The 25358-nt window shown below is 37.1% G+C and overlaps 2 protein-coding genes and 1 long non-coding RNA gene across 5 annotated transcripts; 2 read left to right on the top strand and 1 right to left on the bottom strand.

Moving 5' to 3' along the window:
* Positions 1-127: 127 nt before the first annotated feature.
* LOC137396202 (E3 ubiquitin-protein ligase RNF115-like) lies at positions 128-20059 on the bottom strand. 3 transcript variants are annotated; one of them, XM_068082382.1, is made up of 8 exons: positions 19939-20059; positions 10795-10853; positions 9684-9702; positions 9018-9250; positions 8310-8363; positions 6900-7054; positions 914-1029; positions 128-370 (listed from the first exon to the last, which is right to left on the bottom strand). In XM_068082382.1, the coding sequence occupies exons 1-8, from the start codon at positions 20023-20025 to the stop codon at positions 140-142; spliced, it is 954 nt and encodes a 317-aa protein (XP_067938483.1). In that variant the 5' UTR covers positions 20026-20059; the 3' UTR covers positions 128-139. The 3 variants fall into 3 exon arrangements, with proteins under 3 accessions (XP_067938483.1, XP_067938492.1, XP_067938474.1); XM_068082391.1 differs by having other exon boundaries at positions 19952-19994; XM_068082373.1 differs by lacking the exon at positions 19939-20059 and adding an exon at positions 19425-19576.
* On the top strand, positions 2617-5055 carry LOC137385381 (uncharacterized). Its single transcript, XR_010977767.1, has 3 exons — positions 2617-3069; positions 4460-4633; positions 4787-5055. It is a non-coding gene; the product is annotated as an uncharacterized lncRNA (long non-coding RNA).
* Positions 20060-22059: 2000 nt separating the features above from the next.
* Positions 22060-22619, top strand: LOC137386765 (uncharacterized). The gene is made up of 2 exons (XM_068072903.1): positions 22060-22288; positions 22462-22619. Exons 1-2 carry the CDS (start codon positions 22060-22062, stop codon positions 22617-22619), a joined length of 387 nt encoding a protein of 128 aa, XP_067929004.1.
* The last annotated feature ends 2739 nt before the right edge of the window (positions 22620-25358 follow it).

Raw genomic sequence — 25358 nt, 5'->3', positions numbered from 1 at the left:
GTGCCAATTATTTATATCTTAAATAATTTTTATTTAAACAACTATGACCACTTTATATTTCGTTGAGCTTAAATCGCATTTTATACAAACAAGCTGAAAGATTGAATGAATCGTACATGCTATTACAGCTACTATGTTACTAGTCTATATCGTCATCCCTCAATGGCGCCCGGAACAGGTGCCTGCTACTATGCTCTATAGATCCTGCTGAATTGTTAGTGTTTGCAGCAGATGGTGATGTATCATTCCCATGTTGTGATTGTGGCTCAGTCTCTATTGATCCAAGAGTCTCTCCTATGTTCGCTTCAAACTCTGTTGTGGTTGTATCACTACCATTGAGGTCTATCCTGCAGACCGGGCACGTACCATGCTATAATTATCATAAAGTATTGCTGCTAAGTAAAAGGTATATAGCACGTATAAAATAGGTCAAAAACATCACGTAGTACACTGCAATACTCTTGATAGTACGATCATAATGTCGAGAAATATTACCGTACAGTCAAACCTTGACATATGTAGTTTATCTATTTACATATTAGCTTTTTATGTTCGCAAATATTCATCGCAAGAATACATGGTATATTGTTTAATTTGTTCCAGAGCTCCACAAACAATGACAAATACTTAAAAAAAACTACATATACGATTTAAACAAATAGATTGCATAAAACCATGTAAAAAATACATATAATACTACATGAAATTTAGGTTTATATAACTATTAAACCAGTAAAAAGATTATAATTGTTAAGTGGGCTTGAAGATATGTGAGCAGAAGTGTAAGCTTGGCGATGCGAAGGTTGGATGGTGGAATGACGGATAGAGCTTACACTAAATACACATTAATGTTTCTAGTTGACGTTATCATCATTAACAAAAATATAAAAAGGTGGACATGTTGCGCACTCACCAACTCTAACCATGGTACTATACAGTCTTTGTGGTAGTGGTGCTTGCATGGCAACACCTTCACATCTTCATTCAATGTAAAATCGTCGAAACATACAGAACACTGAACATTCATCTCTAAAAATATAATCAAAGCATGCTACTACTACTAATTTAAAGGTTGACTTGCAATAAAATTCACATTACAGTTATTTGATATCAAAAGATTCGTCATGTCTTACTCTGTTGTGTAGTAGGTGCCAAATATGTGGGAATGTGATTAAAAGCTCAAAAACGAACAGAAAATCGCAGCGACACGAGACCGCTTTAGTTTGGATCCGTTTTCCAAAACGGCTAAAATGTGACGTATGTGTGCTAAAACGTCTAAAATGTGTGCGAGATAGTTTATGTTCACACTTTCATGCATCCTTATTCGTCGAAATATTTTCACAAATATACTTCACGCTTTCAATAAAAACCATGTCTATTGTTCTTACGCGTCTGTTTTATCGGCATCGTAATGCTGCAACTTTGAGCACTGATATCTCAAAACCTACCATAAAAATATGTTTAATTTTTTAAACTTAGCTTGAACGATTGCATAATCATCCTCTGATAAAAATGATAAGCCTTTTGGTCCGCTATGATGGTCGAAAAATGCTGTAGAAATTGTTCGCGCCATATGGCGGGAATTGTAAGTCACATGATCAGATGTTAGTTTCAGTTCAAGTTTGAGGACGGGTATAACTGGAGTATCTCAGAACCTGATTGCAACCTCAGAACCTCTATGTATGCATGCATACATGCATGTATGCATGCATACATAGAGGTTCTGAGGTTGCAATCAGGTTCTGAGATACTCCAGTTATACCCGTCCATCGCAAATAGCGGACACGCTTTCTCGTATTAATTTTGTTAGTTTCAATTCGTCATAATGTCTAACGCGCCACATCGTGTTTGTGCAGCTGCCAAGCTGAGAAGCACCTTTTTTCTTGACCAAGAGCAGAGATGTGACAAACTTTATTTATTCGCCTGCTTACTCTTACCTTTGTTTTCGCCATTTCAAAGACGACATGTTTTTTAACCTGTTTGCATACTCCACATGTCACCAAAGCACGTGAGTAATTTATTTTATGAACTACTTGTATTAGTAGTAGTAACTCGGGTTATTTTCTAGTATTCTCCTAATACTACTGTATTAATCTATATTTAATATTACAATATTAATGTCATTTAATTGTAATATGATATTATTAGTATTTTATCTTTTTAATTACGTGTATTATCCTTATTATAGTAACAAAACTAATTCATACTGCATATCTATCTGTAAAACGTAATATATTAATTTATAATTGATAAAAATAATGTTATAAGTTTCACGATTAATTTCGCCAAATTTCTTTACCCCACTCACTTATAGATATGTTATATAAAATAGTTATTGCCATTTTCTGGTATCACCGTTAATAGCATATTAATATTATTAGATGATTATTATTAGTATTAGATGATGAAGAGTTTGTGCTAACCACTGAAGACTGGGAAGAGTTTTAGCGCTATGTTGGCCAGCGTCAAACGCTCTCCAATTACATGTAAGATAGAGCTCAACTTAACCAAACTTGACAAAATATAAAGAATATCCATAGAGTTATTACTCACATTTTTATGTTTACAATATAATGGATTCTGATAAGGTTTTGTAAAATCTGTGTCATGATTGCATGGCTATATATTTATTCTTTTTCTGATCAAGCAAATATGATATAATAACAGGAAATGATGTTGTACAAATCTTATTGCAAGTCAACTATTGTGTTGTGATTTCAGACCCGAATCCTGCTTCAAAGAGGAGAAAATAATAATAAGTGTGACAGCACACCAGCGACTATTTTACTGTCCCGCCTGCGCCCTCCCGTGCTCATTCACGATGGTGCGAGAAGGCGGATGGAAAGAGTTCAAGGTTACATGTGCCTCCTGTCACCAATCGTACACTTGGGAAACAACTGCCAGGGTGAACAGAGCTCACGTCATCAACCCCCTGCTGGCAGCTGCATCACTCTTTTCTGGCAGATGCCTTACGCAGAACCTCTGTACCTCTGTTTTCTGTCGCTCCTGAACATCGCGATACCAAGCCACAGCATTTGCCTCTACCAACAAAGAGAATACTTACATGGTGTGAGTGTTAATATTTACCCATAAACTTGGAAAATGTGAGTAAAAGCTTGGCACACTAATTGAATAACGACATTTAGAAACCATTTTTTTCTTGAAATGAAAATATGTCATCCTTCAAGCGAAATACAGTCAAACATGGATAACTCGTCCACGGATAGCTCGAACACATGGTTAATTCGAACATTTCCTTTGGTCCATTCCCACGTAATGATAAATTGCTATAGATAACTCGAACTCAACACTGTTAATTCGAACTGTTTTTTTGCCCAACGGCTACCGAAACGGTTGTTATCGCTTTAGAAAATCACTTTATTCAAAGCCATAGAGGTAAACTTCATATTTTCGTAATTCATAAGCGTCGTTATTACCACCATCGGCAAAATATTTTTGTCAACGACTTTTCTAAAAGTTTGGTGAAATTTGATTTATACTGCGATACGATGAATAGCACGGGCTAGCCGGGGCACGCGTGCAAGGATTTTCGCCATGCACATACAAAACAAAAATCGCATGTTGTTTTTGTTTTGTATGTGCGTGGCAAAAATCCTTGAGTGCGTGGCGTAACCCAGCTAGCCCGTGATGAATAGTTTTCCGACGTTGATTTCGTGTTGAATCAACGTCGGAATGTTGAATGTTTAAATCGTCTTAAAAATTCTTGTAATTAAACGTATACGTTGTCTGAGCTACAAAAAAACTATTCATCGTTTGACCTAAACACAGAATACGTGTGTACATTCAATAAGTATCTATTAAAAAAGCGTGAGTGATATAGAATGTACCGTAAAACCTCGTAAAACTTCTAATTGAACTGCCTCGGAGTGTTGCTCTTAACGAATCCCAGGTAAAGTAAGGTAATCTGCATAAACTTCAAGAAAAAACGGCAAAATTGATCGTGGGTAAAACCCCAAAAGAAAAAAATGTCTTTTCTTTTGAGCATTTCAACAACGATCAAGTTTTGCCAATGTCAATCTGAAAAACGTCCTGGCAATAACATCACCTCAAACAACAAACCAATCTCAAGTGATAGAAAAATCTCTATACTTTTTCATGAAAACGTTTTAAACTTTACATTAGAAGCATTTAATTTGAAACAAGCCATTTGTGCTTTTGATTTATATTATAGTTTGTATATGTACATGTATCTACTAATAAATAAGTAAATATATGGACTTGTGACAGTGCTCTGATAACTTGAACGCTCTGATAATTCGAACACTTTTGCTCGGTCCCTTGAAGTTCGAGTTATCCATGTTTGACTATAATATACAATTTAAAATGCTGATTCTTCATCATAATATAGCACAAAAAAGGGAAGAGGATTCTACATTCTTATACTAATGATAATGATACAAATTAATCTTGTATAATGAAGTTTTACAATATTTTACAGTGTATTGCTGAGCAGTACACCCTGCATAACGAGGGATTGATGGCAGCAATCGATTGGGAGCTTGATTTGGCAGGTGATGGTAGATGTGATAGTCCGGGGCATTGCGCACTATACGGGGCCTACACTATGATGGATCAGAGCTGCGGTTTAATAGTCAGCAGCCATCTTGTCAAGGTAAAACTTTGACAGTTTTTACTTCACAACCTGACAAAAACCCAAATTTTTTAGTAGTTATCAATACATAAACATGAAGTTGCTGATCTAGCTAAATAATTCATTCAAATAATGTGAAAGTGATTGTTGATCGTAACTTTCTTTACTTTGCAGTCAACGGAGACCATCAGCTCTAACGCCATGGCGCTGGAAGGCTTCAAGCGATGCCAGACCGATCTAATTTCCCACAGCCTGAGAGTGAGGTCCATTACAACGGATGTTGTTACAAAGGTTGTGTGCATACCGCAAGCTTGTGTTTTGGCTTATGCCGCAAATTGGTTGCAGTGAGCGACGGCCTCTACCTGCCTGCTTGGTGTCTAAGATTCAGGCTCTTTTTCCACCAACGAATGATGAAGAAGAGTTTGCAGACTTGCAAACAAGATTTGCGGCATAAGCCAAAACACAAGATTGCAGTATGCACACAACCTTTTCCAAGCATTTGGCGATGGCTCTCCAAATGGGAATAGATTATCTACCAGAACAATTATTCAAAAACAATAATTGCTGATCATCAAAATAATCTCGATCTTTATATAATAAAATCATAAAACTAATACACTCTCTGCTGTAGTAAGCGTACAAGCCAAATATAACAGTTCTTGTGTTCCACGAGTTCAAAATATGTGTTTTCAACCGATGCATTAAATGTGTAACACAAGAATTGTAGATAATGCTTGACGCATTAGCGTAGCTTTGGTGTTGTTGGCATTAAATGAAAATCCAACTCACTATGATATCGCAGGTAATTATTCCACCCCAACTCAAGAGGTGCAGGCGCCACAAGTTCGTCCACACCAGGATGCATACACAGGCATTCATGCTCCCCGCGGTCATGGAGACGATGCGCAAACTCAGCATCATGGCAGCACAAACATTCAGGAAGAGATGGCATGTCTTGACAGCGCTTGCAGACACACCACTCTGTAGCCGGTGGTATTAGCTCCTAAAGAAATGAACCATAGCTAATACATCGGGTCGATGTTATCAAACAGTATATCAGTGCAGCACTAGATTTAAATATTAAAATTGTTAATGTTGTCATTCGAGAAAAATCTGTAATTATTTTTTCGCAATATTGAAGCGACAATTATCATCATTAAAATCATATATATATAATAATATTCGTTCTATCACTCTCAAGCTAAAACTATTACTACTAGCTAGCTTGGCACATAAGAGCTGGCTAGTGGCGGTGCTTACTTGCTGGGAGGTTCGATTCTGTTGAGGATCTTCTTCAGATAGAGCGTCAGGCTCGAAACGCCAGGGTCTTAACTCTTCAGAATTTGACATTTTTATGATCGCAACTCAGACATGAATTGTCGAACGGAATGGCCAAGCTGAAACCGTAAAGTAGCGAGCATCTACATTTGATACGGGGTCTTAGGTAAAACCCGAAGTGTTTCTCATAAACTATTGCTACGATAAGTTTGATATTGAGCTTTTTATTGGCCTTTCAATTCACGCGAGAACATCACGTGACAAGACAATAACCAAACGGCGCGGATACGTCATCGAAATCAAGAGATTCCAATCTACGGCGACTTTTCGTTTTTGAGCTTTTAAGAGCTTTTAATCACATTTCCACATATTTGGCACCTACCACACAACAAAGTAAGACATGGCGAATCTTTTGATATCAAATAACTGTAATGTGAATTTTGTTGCAAATCAACCTTTAAAAGCTGCTTTTTCAATTAAAACATTCTGATTGGCTCTACAGTTGTTTTTTTTATCCTTATGCGCTGGAGGTAGGAGTGAGCTAGCTGGTTATTTAGTGTCGGTATGTGACGATGGAAAAGACAAATTCATATATTTGTAATATAATGTGACTCGTGTCACCAGGTGCACAACATAACCAGGTATAAACATTACATACAATCATGTTATACTAGGATAATAACACAAACAGGTGTAAACATTACATATATACATGCTATACTAGGATAGTACTACACCAGGTGTAAACATGTTATACTAGGATAGTACTGCACCAGGTGTAAAACATTACATACAATCATGTTATACTAGGATAATAACACAAACAGGTGTAAACATTACATATATGCATGCCATACTAGGATAGTACTACACCAGGTGTAAACATTACATACAATCATGTTATACTAGGATAGTAACAGAACCAAGTGTAAACATAATATACAATCATGCTATACTAGAATGGCACCACAATTGCGTACAGCTACAAACATGCTATAATAGGACATACCAACTTGTCGAGATGTGATCTTAACTGTTGGAAGCTTCTCAATTCTGTTTGCATCTGCGGGGGGTGGGCCAGCACCCTCTACATTATTCAGCAGCCGAGTAATGATGGCATCGAGCCCCCCAGCTCCCCACTCATAGTCAGCTGGATTTCCATGACTGTCGATGAAACATTGACCAAACAATAACCAAAAGTTTGACCATATAATCTCATGCAAAACGAAAACCAACTCAACTACCTTTGGACAGATTAACTACGGCTCAGTAAGGCAAGGAATAACTATGAAATGACTGATGCCAAATGCGACCAGAGCAACAACACGCTGACGTATTAGACATGATAAACTGTCCTTGTAGGATTATAGTTTATTTTCATATAGAGCAGTTGTGATGCTAGAAGTAAGATGCAGCATGGCAGCTCATTTCCAACGACATAAGAAAAATTCAGTTTTGACACAAATCGGAACATTAAAAATTTATAATAGGGAATGTTTACGACGGTTATGTGATGCCTCCTTAAAAAAAACAGTTTGTTAACCGAATTAAAGGCTGTCTCGCTAACGAGTAAATAATTGAATGCGGTGCAGTATTTGACTAGGACTCCAAAAGCTCTGAAGAAAATATAAATATCTCTCAGAGCTGAAGCTAAAAAGGAAAGATGAGAGTATTGACCAAACTCAGTTTCGTTAGCAAGTGGATCCACCAGTCAATTGAGACCTAATAACGGTACATAGCATATAACATGAGTATGAAGACCTGAGCAATCAGACTTTAGTTGGCACTCAAACAATTAACTATATTGCTCTTTTTTTCCAAAAATGAATCTTAGTTTAATTTAATGATGAGTCTGACAAATGAATTGGCTTTGAAGGCAAGATTTTCGGAACAATACAAGTATACACTAACAACTACATGTATATAAGTGTTAAGGCAAGATTAGCATAACAATACAAGTATACACTAACAACTATTATATAAGTGATAAGGCAAGATTAGCATAACAATACAAGTATACACTAACAACTATATACCGGTAAATGATAAGGCAAGATTAGGATAACAATACAAGTATACACTAACAACTGTATAAGTGATTAACAGTCACATTATGAGAAATATTTGGAAATGCGAAGCATGTTCACCCAGTCAGTATTAGAAGGCGGCAAGAAATTTTGAGAAATATTCTTGCTGTGAATTTAAATAATCTTACCTCAAGTTAAAGTGCATAGGTTTTGGTTCGACACCAGCTTGAAAAGTTGAGTAATTTTAATTGACTTCAACTCGACACTATGTGACTTGAAATAGGTTCAAACCACTGACAGAGAGATTCGCTAAGGATGTTTATATTTATTGCATCTGCAGTAATAGCTTAAACTAAATAAGCATCGCCCAATAATAGCAGTATAGTACTCACACCCCGGGCATCGCGAGATTTATTCCTCCTAGACGTCCTAGTTGAGAGAGTAATCTGAAAATCAAAAGCTGTTAAAGGAGAGTATATACAATATTTATACAAATATATGCAATATCTATATAAATCCAAGTGTTTGTCTGTCATATGTACAGTTTATAGCGGTTGGTTAATTATGCACGCTTGAACTACTAAAAAGAACTAAAATTAGCACGCTTGAAATACTCAGACTTTCCCAAAAAACAAGGCTTGTAGTCCTATATGTATAGTATACATTTATGTATAGTATACCTATATATACAGGATATATATAGATTAAATGAAAGGCATGACCGTTGTGTGTGGTATGTTTATAATGCACCCGTATTAAATAGAACTTGATGCCAGAAAGATAACAAGTAATAGTAGCAAATCTGAGAATAGCTGACAGTATGACTTCAGTTTAAAGTGGGAGGTAGGTTTTACCTTCTTAAAAGCCTTCTTTATTATAAGCACATGTATATACATATTGTTATATAAGACTGAAGGAGTGTCATTTATTATCGCCAAGTGCCTATTATCGTGTGCTGAAATACGGTACAAAACAGAAAGACAAAGTAACTTTTTAGTGCCTAAAATTCAGCTGTTATTTTAATTTTTCAACTAGAGCTAATGTTAAAAGCACAAGTTTCCAGTGAAAATGACTAGACCTTCCAACGAAAAATCACTTACGTATCTAAGGGGTGACGTGGTGCAGTCTCGCCTGCATTTGAAGCCCCAGCTCCTATAGAACCAGGAAAAATGAATGGCAGGCCAGACCGAGCCGCACGGCCCGCAGTAGGTCTGCTGTTCATGCTGACGACAAACATGCCAGGATGAGGGCTGTGCATGTGTGTATGTCCGTGCATTATTGTGTGGGGCATGGGTAGAGGAAGAGCCTCGTCTACATCTCTATCAGGGTCGGCCTGTGTTATCAACAGCTGGTAAGATCTGCATAAGCTAGCCTCACATATTATGTCTAATTCAGCCTCAAGTTTATACAAACAGAAGATGTCTTCAGACAAGAAGAGACCTACGCAGCAATTACATTTGGTTGAGCTTCACTAACTGGCATCAGCATAGCAGATGGAAATATACCGTGCGTCCAACGTAGGTAGAGTTCTGTAGGCAGCCATGCTTCAAACGATATTACCTTTCGCACAAACATAGGGAGACATGAACTCGGTTACATTGAAGCACCAAGCTAAATCAGACCAGCCTTATAAGAAACCTTGTAAATAAAACTTTAAAAAGATATTTTCAAACACAAATCATAGAAAGAAAGCTGGCATACACTATAGGTGGTTCAAGAAAATTGTCAACTATTAAAAAGAAGCGTAATGATTCAACTCTACTCACCAACGTGGCTTCGCTTTGCCTGCAAATGTGAAAACTGAGAGTAATAACTGAATTCTCCATGCTTATAAAATACTACATGTGATATTTAGTGATACTAAGTGAAAAGATTACCACATTGAGACTCAGTTATCTAGTTAAAGAAAAAACCTTGAGTGACTTCCACTAAAGTTTCAGTGCCACTAAACAGTGGCAATCACAGCGCTTGTGTTATGGAAATAATGAAAGGTGTGATGAATATAACAGCTGCTAACCAGTTGATGAGTGCCACTAAACTGGGCAATTCAATGTTTTTCTAAATTCAAAAGGCGATTCCAGATACTGCACACATGTCCAACCAAGAAACTAGCCTGTCTTGACAAACTGTTGTTTTTGCGGAGTTGTTCTCCCGTCGAGCGAGCGAGCAACACAACAGCTTGTCACAAGATGTACTGCACCTGATGCACCAGCTGAACTTATAGGGAGTTGTTCTCTTCGTTCTATGCAGCTTGGTTGCGATGTTATGTCGGTCGCTCCATTGGTAACCATAACGAATTTCGCGCAAAAATTTATGTAGAAAAAATAAGATTACAACGTTTAACTAGCGACCAGTCTCTGCGGTAAACTTTAGTAGAACTTGAAAACTTACGCAACAACAACGACTAAACATGTCGTTATTTGTGCGCTCAGTCAGTTTTATTTCTATTTTTGTATCAGTCAGTTTTATTTGTTCTTATAGATTTTATTTTCAATTTATTTTATTCTTTAATTTTACTAACGTTTACAACAGGGATCGGTCTTTGGTTGAACGTTGTAATCTTTTTTTTTCTACATAAATTTTTGCGCGAAATCTGATATGATTACCAATGGAGCGACCACCACAACATCGTAGCCAAGCCACATAGACGGAAGAGAACAACTCCCTATAAGTGCAGCTGATGCATCAGGTGCAGTACGTTTTGTGACAAGCTGTTGCATTGCTCGCCCGCTCGACAACTCTGCAAAAACAACAGTTTGTCAAGACAAGCTACCAAGAAACAAACTCTGAGTAATAAACTTCTTCAAAAACCTCAAATTGTTAGGGTAAGTGGCAATTTTTTTGTGGTTTCACTTTTACAGATTTTAAAGCGCTCACCTATCATCGGTCTCCATCTCTTCAACAAATCCACCATCACAATGCGGACAAGTCAAATCCTACAAGCAATAACTTGTCACAGTGAACAACTAGGAGAGATAACAATTCGTAAAAAGGACTTATTCAAATTGCATGGTAGCTTTTGCAAATGTAAATGGAGAGTTTACCATCACAAATAATTCGGAATGACAGGAACTAGGATAAATTTTATTGATGGAGCCAGGGTTGCTTGCCAAGCTAGTTTGCTTAGTTTTGGGAATGACACGCTGACACGGTAACATAAGATATAGCATCCACATCGCTTGCGTATTCAATGATCCTGCACTTGAGTCTTCATCATTTAGTAACGTAAAGCGCATCTGCCTGTATACAACTATTTTTACACTACATCACCAATGGATGGATGCGTGCAGTAAAAGTAAAGTAAAATTCTCGTCTTGTGTTACTTCAAATTAATGATTATTTATTGGTTTGTAGGTATTTGGTTAGGTCTGGTCTCGTTTTATTGTACAAGCAACTAAGCCAAGAGTCACCTTTTATTTATACCTTTAAGTTTGTAGCTAAAACTTATGAAAGTGATTAATTCAATCATGGAACAAGTATAAACGCTTCCTGCCATTTGTTTACACTGATGATTTCTTACTTTACTCCTTGCAAGGCTTTTAAAGTTTATTAATATATTTTGAGGATAAAAGAAGTTGTGATTTTTTATCTATAAATATTTTAAACTCATTTAATAATGTGATTAAAAAAAAGTGTAAAAAGTCAACTGAATAATTATGAGGAAAGTGTGTTTAATGGCTCATTGTTCAATAATATGTAATGCAGTCAGCGTAACTACTGATAATGTTGATTTTTGTACCATGACAATGAGATGAGTGACAATGAAGGCTAAAGCAGGTTGCATCAGTTTCAACTTGCTCTATAGCGGTTTCCTAGTGTGAAGTGCTACCCATGTTTGAACTGACATACTACATTTGAGAGAATATCAGGGATATTAGTGATATTTTATGAAACTTGCCCTTGGAAGGTAGATTTACGCTTGAATCTGCGCTTACGATTGACTCAACATACAAATTTTAAATCATAACATAAAACTCTAACTAATAGTTGACTCTACACTTTTCAACAAATGACATTCAATATTTTTCAAAGTATCCCAGCTTCTTAAGCGAAAATAGTTAGTATGAAAGTGAAATTGAAATACTGCCCAAGGCCATTCAATAAGTGGTCCCCCTGCGATGACACACACTTTTGCAGAACGAGCTTTTCAATGTCTTCAGCATAGAAATCTTTAAATTGATTTAGAAAATTGCTCGATGCATTCTTAACCTCGCTCTCACTACCGAGGGGTTCCTTTCAGAAAGCCATCAATAGGTAAGTAAAAGTCACAAGGTGCAAGATCAGGACTGCGGGGAGGATGTGGATGAAATTCCCAATAAAATTTGTTCATTGTTTCTATTGTTTTACCGGCCATATGAGTCCCAGCACTGTCTTTGTGAAAGATGACCTCAGCTTACCGTAAACCTCAAAATTTATTGTTTACATCCTCCTTAGCCTATTTTAAAAATTCACAGTATGTGGAACTGCTGACAATGGTGCCTTGTACAAGAAAGGAAATAGTAATAGGTTCTTGCATATCCAAAGAACAGTAAGCATGACTATGGGTAAACCGTTGTGACATGAACAATTTCTTAACATATTTCCTGTTTTCAAAGTAATGACTGACATTTCGATTCTGATTCATAGTGATGAATCCAGGTCTCATCACAAGTGACAATCCAAAGTAATTCACCCCTTTCCCATTTCTATCAAGAAGGGTTCTATTTATACAACTCAGCCCTATTTTGTCTGTGCTCTTAGACCAGCTGTTTGGGCAGCTAGCGACAGCTGACTTTAGGGTAAGCCAGGTTCTCATGAATAATTTTGTGGGCTGTACCAACTGATTCACCAGATTTCTTTGCAACATCTTCTACTGTTACCTTTTTCTCAGACTGAACAAGCTCATCAACTGCTTCAAGCATGTTAGAGGTCCTCACGTCAACAGGTTTAGTCGATCTCTCTTCCTCAGCAATACTGGTCTTGCCTTCTCTAAACTATTTTGCCCATTTATAGACATTTTTTTTATAAAACCGTGTTCGGCATAAATATTCACCATCTTCCTGTATACCACACTGGGTTTACATCCTTCAGCTACCAAAAATCCAATAGCTAATTTCTGTTCAATTTTGGAACATCTGTTTTAGTTGGCTATTTTTTAAAACCTCAGTAAAAAGGATCACAAGACCACATAGCTTTTCAGAAAAATTATGTGAGTCATCGGTATAGATGATAGGAACTTTTAAAAAATTAGGGTTCAACTTGTAATGGAACTCTTTTTATAAATAAATTCACCTTATTTATTGAACAGTCCTTGTATATTAGCTAGGTCAGTTTAGATTTTCAACATAGCCTATGGTACCATATTTCAATCAGCAGCTCTGTCTCTACACCTCTAAGATAAACTAATAACAAGCCCTTTCTAGTAGACTAGCTTTTTAGTATTTGTTTTAATTTCTGTTTTAAATCTTACTATAACGCATTTATTTTATTGCTAGCCTATGTAAAATTATCCGCAGTATTTATGACAAAATTGTTGCAGGTTCTGGGCAGTAAGCAAATTCTAATAAACTATAGACTAGTGTATTTTTATGATAACGCTTGATACAAAGTGGTTTTAACATCAAAAGCAGACCTTGGAGTGAAGTAAATTTGTATGTATAAACTTGTCTGTATTAGAGACGCATTTAAACACTCACATGCTTGGCATCAAATATTTTAAATTGAAATTATGTTTTTAGGTAGGCTAAAAATGGATAATTGTTCAATTGGTAAATATTTGGTCATTTTTGTTATACATAAGGGTGCTCTGACAAGTTTGTTCCATGATAGAATTTAATTTTATAATTAGCGGACTGAAGTGATCTAGTTCAGTATACTAAAATAGAAATCTATTTTTGGAAGATCAATTTGATTATTTTGTAGAAAGAACAGGTTTAGCTGATCTATTTATGCAAAAAAGAAACAGACATTTTAAACCCAAAAAATAAAAAGTACAAGTTATACGATTTGTGATGATCTGTATGAAGCATTCGACATTATGAGACATCAGGTAAAGCTACTACAATTAATCAGTAACCGGGGAGGCCAATAAGAAGAGGTTCATATGATTACAACTGTTATCAGTATTTTAATGGTTGCTACTGGTTGTAATTACCGTCAAACCTGTTTGAACACCACCTTTATTTGAACGCCACCTTCAATAGAACGCCACTATGAAGAAAGGGTTGAAAAATATAGCGCTACACTTTAATTGAAGACCACCTCTATTTGCCTGCTACTTTGGTATTCTTTGTCTTTACGAATTCGTAATGGCAAGTGATCTGTAGAAAAATGTCCACAATATGATACTAATAATGACTCGGTTACGTCACTAACAATTGTTTTGTTGAAGCTATAGTGGTTGCCATGATCTCAATGAGAGTGCACCTGAACGGATCGACCATCACAATCATCATAACTACAATCTGATTCGAAGTCTAAATCATATCCTGTGTTTTCAGATTCGTTCATAATGTGGTTTACAATCTTTCCTGAAGAAATTAAAGCTCTTTGATAAATGATGAGAATACTTTTCCGGAACAACGTATGAGGCGATAAAAGCGTCTGGCATTATGGCGCATTCTAACTTTAAAACGTTAAAAATGTCTTTAAAAATGAAAATCCTTATGTCCATTTTATAACTCCAAAGCTTAATGGTTTTTTCATTAAAACTTTGAAAGTGACACTATCGAAATAATTAATAGTAGTACCACGCTACTATTATATCATCAAAGTAGTTGCTTGTTTAACTCGGTCTGATACTTTGACCTATAAAAAAACAGTTTAGCAAAAATGCTGAGGCCAATAGCATTAATATCAATCCAGCCGAAGGAGAGTGCAAAATCTAGGCAACATTAGCATCACTTCGGCCATGTAAGGGTTAAATGTATCTTCCTAAAAGTATGAGCAAATAAAAATACAGCGCCACCCTTTATTTGAACATCACCTCTAATTAAACGCCACTTTGGAGACGGCCCAAAGTTAACATCTGTTGGATTTTCACACCGCACTTGCTCGATTCTTGCTCAGTTATCATGTAGATTGTTGTATAGAAACAGTAGTAAAAGCAGATGCTAGAAGGGAGCAATGCCTAAATTACAAGAAATATATGCAATATTGCAGCGAACAAAACATTTTGTACATCAAAGGACTATCAGGAGAAACAATAATTATAGAAGCATCGACAAAAAGATTAGAGACTTCCAATAAAATTAATCCATCAGAAAAGCTCCGTCAACCATCCAGCCAGGACTTAAAGGCGATGACATGTACACGGCTATGCCAACTTCTACTAGACATGACCAAAACGACAGCAGTTAGTAGTCATTTTCAATCAGTACATGCTCATGACGTACTCAAGACTTGTTTACTCAAATACCAACCCTCTACAACATTAAGGACAGAACCTGAACACCTAAACACTTTCTCACAGGCTAACAGAGACATCTATTAAAGAGAACAGCTTCAATGACTTTGCCTCTTTCTTTTTCATATGCTGAACCTCTTTCTCCTTTGTCTGCCGAGGTTCTTTCAACTGGTGCGACTTTTTCAATTTCAACCATTGAGCCACTCTATCTATGAACTGTCATGACTCTCATTTGACTGTCGTGACTCTTAGACGTACGGGTCTGAGTGTCGGAACATGACGATCGTTCGAGTAATTTTGTGTTATTGTATTAACCACAGATAAATATGACTTTCGGCGGAAGGGCACTCTGGAACTTTTTGTGCGGTAATAAACGTTGTGAATTCTAATTCATCATTAGCCTAACTGTATCTGCCTGTATCAACTAACATGGTGGGCAGTACAAATTGTTACATGTTGTACCTAAATCAATGCTAGGAAAACTTTTTTCATGTCAGTTTTGTCCCAAGAGTCGAATTAGTGTAGATATTGCCTTTTTGTGCGTTAGTTAGATTTTGCGATATCTAGCGTTATGGCGACCGGCGCAAAATTTAGCCCACCTCAAGAATTTTTACTTCCAACCAGAAAAATGATCAGAATGGTTTTCAAGATGGACTAGATACCGAGCTATTACCAAACTCTCAGAAGAAAATGATCAAGGAATGCAGATTAGCAGCTTCTTGTACTATATGGGTAGTAAAAGTGAGAGTATCTTTGCATGTTTGAGCCTAAATGATGCAGAGCGCAAAGTTTATAACACTGTTACTACAGCATTTACAAACTATTTTTCTCCATGCAGATATATTATCTATGAGCGATCAAGATTTTTTAGTAGAGATCAGCAAGCTGGGGTAACTAGAACAGTATGTCCACGCATTGAATGGCTTTGCCGATCGTTGTGACTTTGCTAGTCGATCGGAGCAGATACGTGACCGAATGGTAGTAGGCATAAGGGATGTGGACTGCAGCAAGAAGATGTAGAAAATGGTTGTGGATAAGTTGGCTGAAGAATTTGCCATCAACTTGGCTCGTCAGTCTGAGCAAGTTGAAATTCACATTAAAGAACTTGCCGGTTCTCATTGTACTTCAACTGCAGATGTACAAAATTCAGTCGATGCCATACACCAACCTTCACGCCGCCAAAGTTCCAAATTTGGTGGAAACCAAAGCTCTACTGCTGCTACCGAGACAGATACTCGTGATAAACCATGTTCGAAATGTAGGTATCTCATCTCGTTCATAACAAAGGCACCTGCCCCGCCAAAAACGAAAAGTGGAATACGTGTGAGTGTTGGACACCATAGGAAAATTTGCATTGTGGATCAACCGAAAGCATTGCTTAGTAAACATGCTTGTGTTTGTTTAGGCCTAGTAGCACGTACATGTGATGTTGATGATGTAGGTAACAATAATGATAACTTTAAGGTAGAATTCCCCAAGCTTTTTGTAGGGCTAGGTAAGATGGAGCATAGTGTAGGTATTGAGTTAAGTGACAAGTCAAAATCGTTCGCCATTCACACACCTCGTAGAGTCACGTATCTGATAATGCACAGCGTTAAATCAGAGTTAAATCTTTTGGGCAAATCAACCAACTGATTGGTGCGCGCTTATGGTAGTAGTGCCTAAAAAGAACAAAAAAGTTAGAATCTGTGTCGACTTTACAGAACTGAACAAGCAAGTGAGACGTGAAGTGTACCCAGTGGCTCATGTTCAGTCTAGTTTAGCTAAGTTGGGTACAGGCGATATTTTACCAAACTCGATGCCAACTCGGGATTTTATTAAATTCCCCTCAGAGAGCAGGATAAGTATCTGACTACATTTTTGACTCCATTCGAGAGGTTTGCGTTTAACCGCCTACCGTTCGGCTTGTCATCCAGCCCAGAAATTTACTCCAAAATTGTTTCCCAAGACCTTAGTGGCTTGGAGGAAGTTATCTGTCACGTGGCCGATGTTTGTATTTGGGGAAAAGACGTAAAAGAACACGACACCCGGGGTCGTGCGGTGCTGGAGAAAATGTTGAATGCAACAATGACCCCTAACACCTCTAAATGAGAGTTTTCCAGTAGTCAGATAACATTTCTAGGACCTGTGATATCATCCACTGGCATACGAGCTAGTCCAGATTTAATTCAAGGCATCAAAAGTTTTGCCACGCCTACATGGACTAGAGACGGTTAGTAAATTAGTATGGGTCTGAGTGTCGGAACATGGACGACCGTTCAAGTAATGTTGTGTTATTGTATTAACCGAAGATAGATGTGACTTCCGGTGGGAGGACACTCTGGGACTTTTTGTGCGGTAATAAACGTTGTGAATTCTAATCCACCATTAGCCTAACTGTATCTGCCTGTATAAACTAGCAAGTGAGGGCGTAACTTTTATTGGCTATTTTGAACTTTTGTCATTAATATTATTGTTTGACAATTTTGTTAGTTGTGTATTTCAATTGTTAGACTTACAAAAATACAAAACCATTTTTACTGGTAAACATTAGTATTGGTTGCAACAGCTTAACGCCTGTGCCAGTGTTTAAACCAGTAATAATCAAATTATTTCACAAAACCTAAGCAAAAGCGCACAACTAAACATTCGCAAAATAGAATAAAATGACAAAGCAAATTCAACACTGATGTGTTGTGTGGACGCATCCAAATTGCATCATTGCAAATTTGGATGCCAAATTGCATAATTCTTCCACTTTCCCGCATAACATTAAATATGTGGAATGAACGGAAGTATTCGCAGTAAGAGCGTACTGAGTGTTCAGAAAACCAGTGCTCAATGATATGTGATTTGTGTTACAAGCTTCCATAATGAAGGTAGTAATCAAGCTAGTAATACTAGTATATGGGTCTTTCCCGAGAACTCGCCCACAAAGTGTGACATGGAGGTCAAAATCTCAAATCACCCCTACACTAGATTTAGCATTACTTTTAGGAAGCCCAACTATTCAAATTTTGTAAACAAAACAGTTTTTTGCTGTGTCGTTGGTAAATTTCGCAGTATATTGGTGTTTCTACAACAGGTCAGTGACAGGTTGCCGATGTAACAGGGGACACCATATCACACCTTTAAGTAAATACATCAATTATCAAAAAAAGCTCTGACAAATTTAATTACCAATGTTTACAATTACTCATCAACAAAGTTCTAAATACCACAAAAGTTACAAACAGAAAAAAAAGCGTAATAAGAGTAACGCCACATAGAATGTCCACTTGGTCATCAATAACTGCATAATATGCTATCACCTTTATTCAAAATTTTTATCAAACAAAAAGACACAAGCTTAATCATTTTTCATCTGCTTTAATACTTGGGTAATAAGGCTACAATGTCATAAGAACAGTTAACTATGGAGTGCAAACAATATACTTTACTTAAAAAAATTGCCTGTCTTACCATACATACAGGTTTCCAATGTCACAGAGACACAAGGAGACGCCATTTCCCGGTTACAACTGGTAATATTGCCAAATGATAACACTAGGCTATGTCATTAATTTGAAGTAATGTTACTTCCAACATACAATAACAGTGATCATACATGTTTATATCTTTTGATTCCTGTTATTTAAGTTAGTTATCTTTAATACAGGTTGCCAATGTAACAGGGACACCAGGTGATGCAGTGTCCCTGATCAATAAGCTTATTCGGCAGAGTGAATTCAACTTCGCAGATGACAAAACGAATTTGCAAAATAAAGAATGCTTTCTTTGAATACATTTTCTTACATTTCAGACCCCAATGCTTTCATGTCACATTTTTTGCAACAAAAACTGTCGGAGACACCACATAATAATGCTTTTTATATCAATGAGTGTTGGTCGCTGGAAGTCGTACTTTGTGTCAATTGATGTTTGGATTGGTGCTATCCAAGTAAACACTGATCCATTATGATACTGTTTTTACTTCGTGATAATTTAAACGTGAAATATTTGATTTGTTCAATCACACACTTGTGGTCTAGTTCTGTGGAAAGACCCATATGTGTAAACAACAAACTTTATGAGGAGGGAAGGCCAAAATTGACACTGAGTAGACTTCGTTTGGTTACTCCAAGTTATGCTAAAAAAAACTTACCGAACCGTTGGCTTCAGGGTGCACTTCTATTCTACACTCATGACAAAAATATCTTACGGCAGAAGTTGCTGCTAACCTAGAAAACCCATAGTTTTCTTGAGGCTCAGCCATAACAAGTTAGTAGGAGTGACTTGAATAAATTGCTGCGACTTCGTATTGGTTTTACGAATACAAAATAGCCTCGGTCATACACTCTTACTAATTCGCCGTAAAATAGATACCTATTTGTCGCTTATCAAATTTGATAAGGTATTATTGAAAGCATATGGCGAGATATTACGGGCGAGCGGAGCTTTAGCATCTGGATGTCCAAGGATCGAATCTAGGAGTTCGCTTCTCCGTAATCACTAAAACGTAGCAGCACTCGTTTTCCACTAGATCATCATATACGTACTCTATGTGTAAAATTAGAATAAAAGAGATTAGATCGAAAAAGTTAGATTATTAGCAGATTTAAATAAAAGTTATTTAGATCGAAAGAGCTAAATAACTTCTATCTAAATCTATACCAGACCTCTAAATCAGACCTTGGAAGTAAAGCGGAATGAAGTGAACACGCTTTATAAATTCTCTTAAGTGTTTCACCTACAGTACTGGACATGTTTATGAGTAAGATAGACCCGCAGTCACACTGATTTGTCTACAATGCTCAACGGACAAGTGACTAGCCAATGAAAATGCTCCCATATAAATACATACAAATACAATGACTAACACTAAGTGACTAGCCTATGAAAAGGCTCCCATATAAGTACATACATACCTGCCAACTCTCACGCATTGGGCGTGAGACTCACGCAATCACCCCAAAGAAAAAATGAAAATGCGTGAGAAATGCGTGAGATGTTTGCCCCAATTTCCACAACTTTATATATACTATCATTGATACATCAACTGCCCCAAAACCAAATCTCACGCATTGCCCCACTCTTGGGTTGGCAGGTCTGAGTACATACAAATACAATGACTAACACCAAGTGACTAGCTTATGAAAAGGTTCCCATATACGTACATACAAATACATTGACTAACACCAAGTCACTAGCTTATGAAAAGGTTCCCATATACGTACATACAAATACATTGACTAACAATAAGTGACTAGCCTATGAAAAGGTTCCCATATAAGTATATACAAATACATTGACTAACACCAAGTGACTAGCTTATGAAAAGGTTCCCATATACGTACATACAAATATATTGACTAACACCAAGTGAGTAGCTTATGAAAAGGTTCCCATATAAGTACATACAAATACATTGACTAACACCAAGTGACTAGCTTATGAAAAGGTTCCCATATACGTACATACAAATACATTGACTAACACCAAGTGACTAGCTTATGAAAAGGTTCCCATATAAGTACATACAAATACATTGACTAACACCAAGTCACTAGCCTATGAAAATGTTTCCATATAAATACATACAAATACATTGACTAACAAGTGACTAGCTTATGAAAAGGTTCCCATATAAGTATAATAATTGTTATAGATTGAAGGCTGTAAAATTTCTAGTAAATCTAGAACTTTACAAACAACTAAGATAAGACGATTTATACTATGCTTGTCGGACATTGAAAAAGGCAAACTCTTTATATCACTTTGGGGAGTAATGACTGATTGACAGACCACCATTAATTTGAGAATGTTGAATCTGAAGATCATTGTGGTCTCACAAAACCCAAATCTGTCTCAGTTTTTTTTTTGAAGCTACAGAATATTGGTACGGTTTTGTTATATTTGGGCTTGTCCATAAATTCAGTGAAAAATGAACCGATTTTGAAAATGTTATCTGCTGGTACAGACCCTGTCAGTCTTGTTCAGAATATTCTGAGGGCTCAGAAAATATATAACTCATCATTGTGTTGTGAATAATTTAGTTGTACCATACAATAGAAGTTAGGGGTTATCAAAGCGCTCTCGAGATTTTATTTTCATGGTAATATTTTATTTGCTAATATTCAGCAAACTAAAGATGCCAATTGACTAGAAATCATTTCATTCTGCTTGTTACACTGTTCCAAATTATGGGAAAAACAGAAACAATCAAAAATGTAAATCGTCTATCTATAGTACACTTTTACAACTAGTAGCTTTTTAATTGTCACACGGCTAACTAAAAACATTGACAAATAACTCTAGCACCCATACTATTCAAGTCTCAGTATTTTTATTTTATGTTACCTTAGTACTTACCATGAAGGCACCACAGAATGATTTTTGGGCTTATAAGTTCAAAAGGATGGCTGTGGAATGGTTAGCTATGTGACAGGTTAGTGACACCCCCCAGGTTGGCATTTAGTTGCCTTCATGATCCAATTAAATCACATAATTACACCTTGTTTGTGTCTAGTTAGCAAACAACACTAATCTTTATAAGATTTCCATTCAATTTATGGTATATAAAAGAATCAAAGAAGTTTGTTAATAGATTTTCAAGGTCTGAACCTAAAACGAAATACCCTACTGGCAGACTGGCTGACCAGCTCAAAATTGGTCCATCTGGCCATTTGATGATCAAAGGAGTTGTTATGAGTTGCGCACAACGTTGTGTCATTACATAAAAACACGGTGCATGTGCTAAAAATTAGTATAACCTTGTTCATCTGAGACGCAGTTGACCCATGATCAATGCTGAAAGAGTGAAAGCTTACAAAGAGCGTATAAAGGAGGATTCTGAAAAGTGTGAAGGGTTTAAAAGAAAGAAAGCAGAACAATCAAGGATTTTTAGACAGAAGAGAAAATTCAATATGACAGAGGAAGAACTAGAGATACAAAGAGCTAACAACAGAGAACGAAAGCAAAAGCAGAGGGAACAGAAACGTAAAACTACGACAGTTAAACTTACACCAGGTATGTATTGATGGTGATAGGGAATATAGCAACCAAGGAGAGTGTGGTAACACGTTAGTAATAAATCTCACAGGGAGAATGTTTTGAGATTTGTGGACTGGAGCTGACTGTTCTATGATGGTTGGTGTATTACTTGGAAAATATTTTTGATCATTGAATTGTTTTCAGTTCAGGCCCTTCTCCCTTTGGCTCTGGACAGTCTGCTGGAAAGGCATTGAGGAAAGCGGAAGCAGCTCTACCAAGAAGTCCCAAGAAGTCAGCTCATGTACTCAAACGTCTCATTGATCAGTACGGTCCAGATGAGCCAAGCTCAAGTGACTCTTGCTTATGAGGAAGGAAAGGACTTGGAGATGATATCATCAAAAAGGTCATTGACTTCTATGAGAATGATGACATCAGTAGGATGGCGCTGGGAAAAAAGGACTCTACTCTATCAAGGTTAATGGTGAGCTAGTCCAGAAGCGCCATCTGTACAACATCAGTGAGACATACGAGCTTTATAGAGCTGACAACCCCGATGATGTCATCAGTCGGAGTAAGTTTGCAGCTCTTAGACTCACTCATGTGCTTCCAGTCAATGAGGTTCCACACAGTCTGCTTCTGTGCTATCCATGAAAACTTCCGATTTCTGGTTGAGGCTCTTAAAAGAACAGGAAATGACTTGCCAAGCACTGGAAGAGAACTGATTGACTCATGTGTGTGTATGCAGCAGAGAAAACCTCATCTGTATGATGATTGAAGGCACTTCATGTGTTGGCTGCGAGGAACCTAAAAAAGTCTACAACATCCCGAGATTTTCAGAGACGGCACAACTTCAATGGTACACAGGCTTGGGGCCACTAGCAGTGCAGTGCGCACTGCACTAGTGCACTGCGCACTGCACTAGTGCACTGCACTAGTGCAGTGCATAGTGCAGTGCAATTTAAAAATAAAAATGTCTAGTGCAATGCTAGTGCAAATTTGACATGAGTCCCTGGGTGCACTAGTGCAAGTGCAGTGCTTAGTGTGACATGGTATGCACTAGTGCAGTGCTTAATGCGGATTAGAAAATTCCCATAAACGCACTAGGGCAAGTGCAGTGCACAGTGCAACATAAAATGCTCTAGTGCAATGCCTAGTGCGGATTGGAAACTTTTTCATAAATGCACTAGTGCAAGTGCAGTGCCTAGTGCGACATAGTATGCACTAGTCTAAACTAGATCTAAACTGACTGACGCCAACTTTGAAAGGCTAATGTTCCTTCGGTCTAATAAACATCTTCTCTGAACAATAATGCTTATCAATTTTGCCATCAATATGACTTACTGTTTACATGATACTGGTTTATCCAAGGGTAGATTTTCTTGTTGTACATAGTACATTTATGTAATAAGAAGTGAATTCTTCCATTCCATGCTTGCTTAGTATATTTAGTTAATGTAATTGTAATACATTGCACTATTTGATATCTGTTGTCATCTGCACTATTTAATATTGAGCATTATTGTAGGTCTATGGTTTGTTTGAAATTTTAGGTGAGGCTAGTTTATTTGACAAATACATGGCTGACATCCTTTGCACGGCTATAATTGTACTATTGCAGTGGATATCAGTAGATATCTGTTGATTAGCAAGCAATTCTTGCAGCTGTTATAGCAAAAAAGCTCATTGGTCTAGTGCCTAGTGAAGTTTAATAGTGAAGTGCCTAGTGCATTTATGATTTTACACTGCACTAGTGCTAGTGCAATGTCTAGTGCGCAAGAATTTTTGCTATTGCAGTGCCTAGTGCATTTTTGACTTCAATTTTCGATACACTAGTGCTAGTGCAGTGCCTATTGCACAGGAATTTCTGCTAGTGCAGTGCCTAGTGCATTTTATATTATTACTATGCTATGCACTAGTGCAGTGCCTATTGCACAAGAATTTCTGCTAGTGCAGTGCCTAGTGCATTTTATATTATTACTATGCCATGCACTAGTGCTAGTGCAGTGCCTAGTGCACCTTACCGTCGTCTAGCCAGCAAATAGTGCAGTGCGCTCAATACTCACTAGTGGCCCCAAGCCTGATGGTACAAAAGGTCAACAGTTGAAGGGAGAAGCTTGAAGACCAAACATAAAGTTACAGCCGGAGAAGCAATGAATTCACCCCAAGAGGAATGGAAAGCCTATTTCAACCACTGCTTCTATAAAGATCACCAGTCAAAGTACTTTGACCAAAAAAGATCCAGCTTGTTTGATAATGACTGCATCATTTAAGTGGATTTTTCTGAGAACTACCAAACTAGCTACCGAGATGAGATACAGTCAGCTCACTTCACCTACTAGTGGGCACAGTGGGCCGTTTTTGACCTTATTCAAGATTTCCCTGCTCATAGCCGATCAACTAACTTTAAATTAATAGGAAAGCAAAAGAAATATGTTCTCTAACATATCTGAGTCCTCAGGCTCTATGCCAAACCTGATGAAAACTATTGCGTGTTACATAGATGAAAACGTTGGACCACTGTGCCTCATGACATTGGGCACACTGAACATCACTTATATTCCATCATAATGTTCTCAAATCAATGTAATTTTAATGTGATTTATTTATCTTTGAGAGTTATATGACATTCTATTTATTATTTACTGCACAAGCAACGTGTGACAAGAAAAACCAATGTATTCAGCTAAATGTCACTCTCTGTCTTTTCAAGTACCCGCTTATTCAAACTTTCGCAGCACATTCGTTCTCATCCCATCTGGGAGGATAGCTACAGTGGTTTTGTTTAGTATAGTCCCGTGCTAACTTTCTTAGTTGTTTCTCTGTCAGCCCGTGACGATGCCTTAAAGCTGTGAGCAAGTTATTTTCAGTAACATTTCTCAGATGAACTGTAAAAACTGTTTACGTGCTTTTTTGGAAAAGAACCCAACATTATTTATTCCTTTTCTTTTGCCTCATTTACATAACGAGTCATGATAATTCTCAAGATCTTCAGGTTTTCAGCGACCATGCGCGGTGCTAGGCCTTCCTCAAGCACCATCTTTACGGCAGTCTTCATTTCAGCAGCAGGAATTCGATTTCTTTCATGGCCATCAGCCATTTTCTTATA

The sequence above is a fragment of the Watersipora subatra genome, chromosome 1 (genome assembly GCF_963576615.1).
Source record: "Watersipora subatra chromosome 1, tzWatSuba1.1, whole genome shotgun sequence".
Lineage (NCBI taxonomy): Eukaryota > Metazoa > Bryozoa > Gymnolaemata > Cheilostomatida > Watersiporidae > Watersipora > Watersipora subatra.
This window is presented reverse-complemented; position numbering and strand designations above follow the sequence as displayed.

What these genes read in the sequence shown, in the direction of transcription:
- LOC137396202 (XM_068082373.1), bottom strand. Translation starts at nt 19,535, where the DNA reads ATGGCTGAGCCTCAAGAAAACTATGGGTTTTCTAGGTTAGCAGCAACT. An exon ending in ACCCTGAAGCCAACGGTTCG is followed by an intron (nt 10,854 to 19,424) that starts GTAAGTTTTTTT and finishes TATTGCTTGTAG; the next exon opens with GATTTGACTTGTCCGCATTG. An exon ending in TAGTACCATGGTTAGAGTTG is followed by an intron (nt 371 to 913) that starts GTGAGTGCGCAA and finishes TGATAATTATAG; the next exon opens with CATGGTACGTGCCCGGTCTG.
- LOC137386765 (XM_068072903.1), top strand. Translation starts at nt 22,060, where the DNA reads ATGATCAATGCTGAAAGAGTGAAAGCTTACAAAGAGCGTATAAAGGAG. An exon ending in GACAGTTAAACTTACACCAG is followed by an intron (nt 22,289 to 22,461) that starts GTATGTATTGAT and finishes TTTTCAGTTCAG; the next exon opens with GCCCTTCTCCCTTTGGCTCT.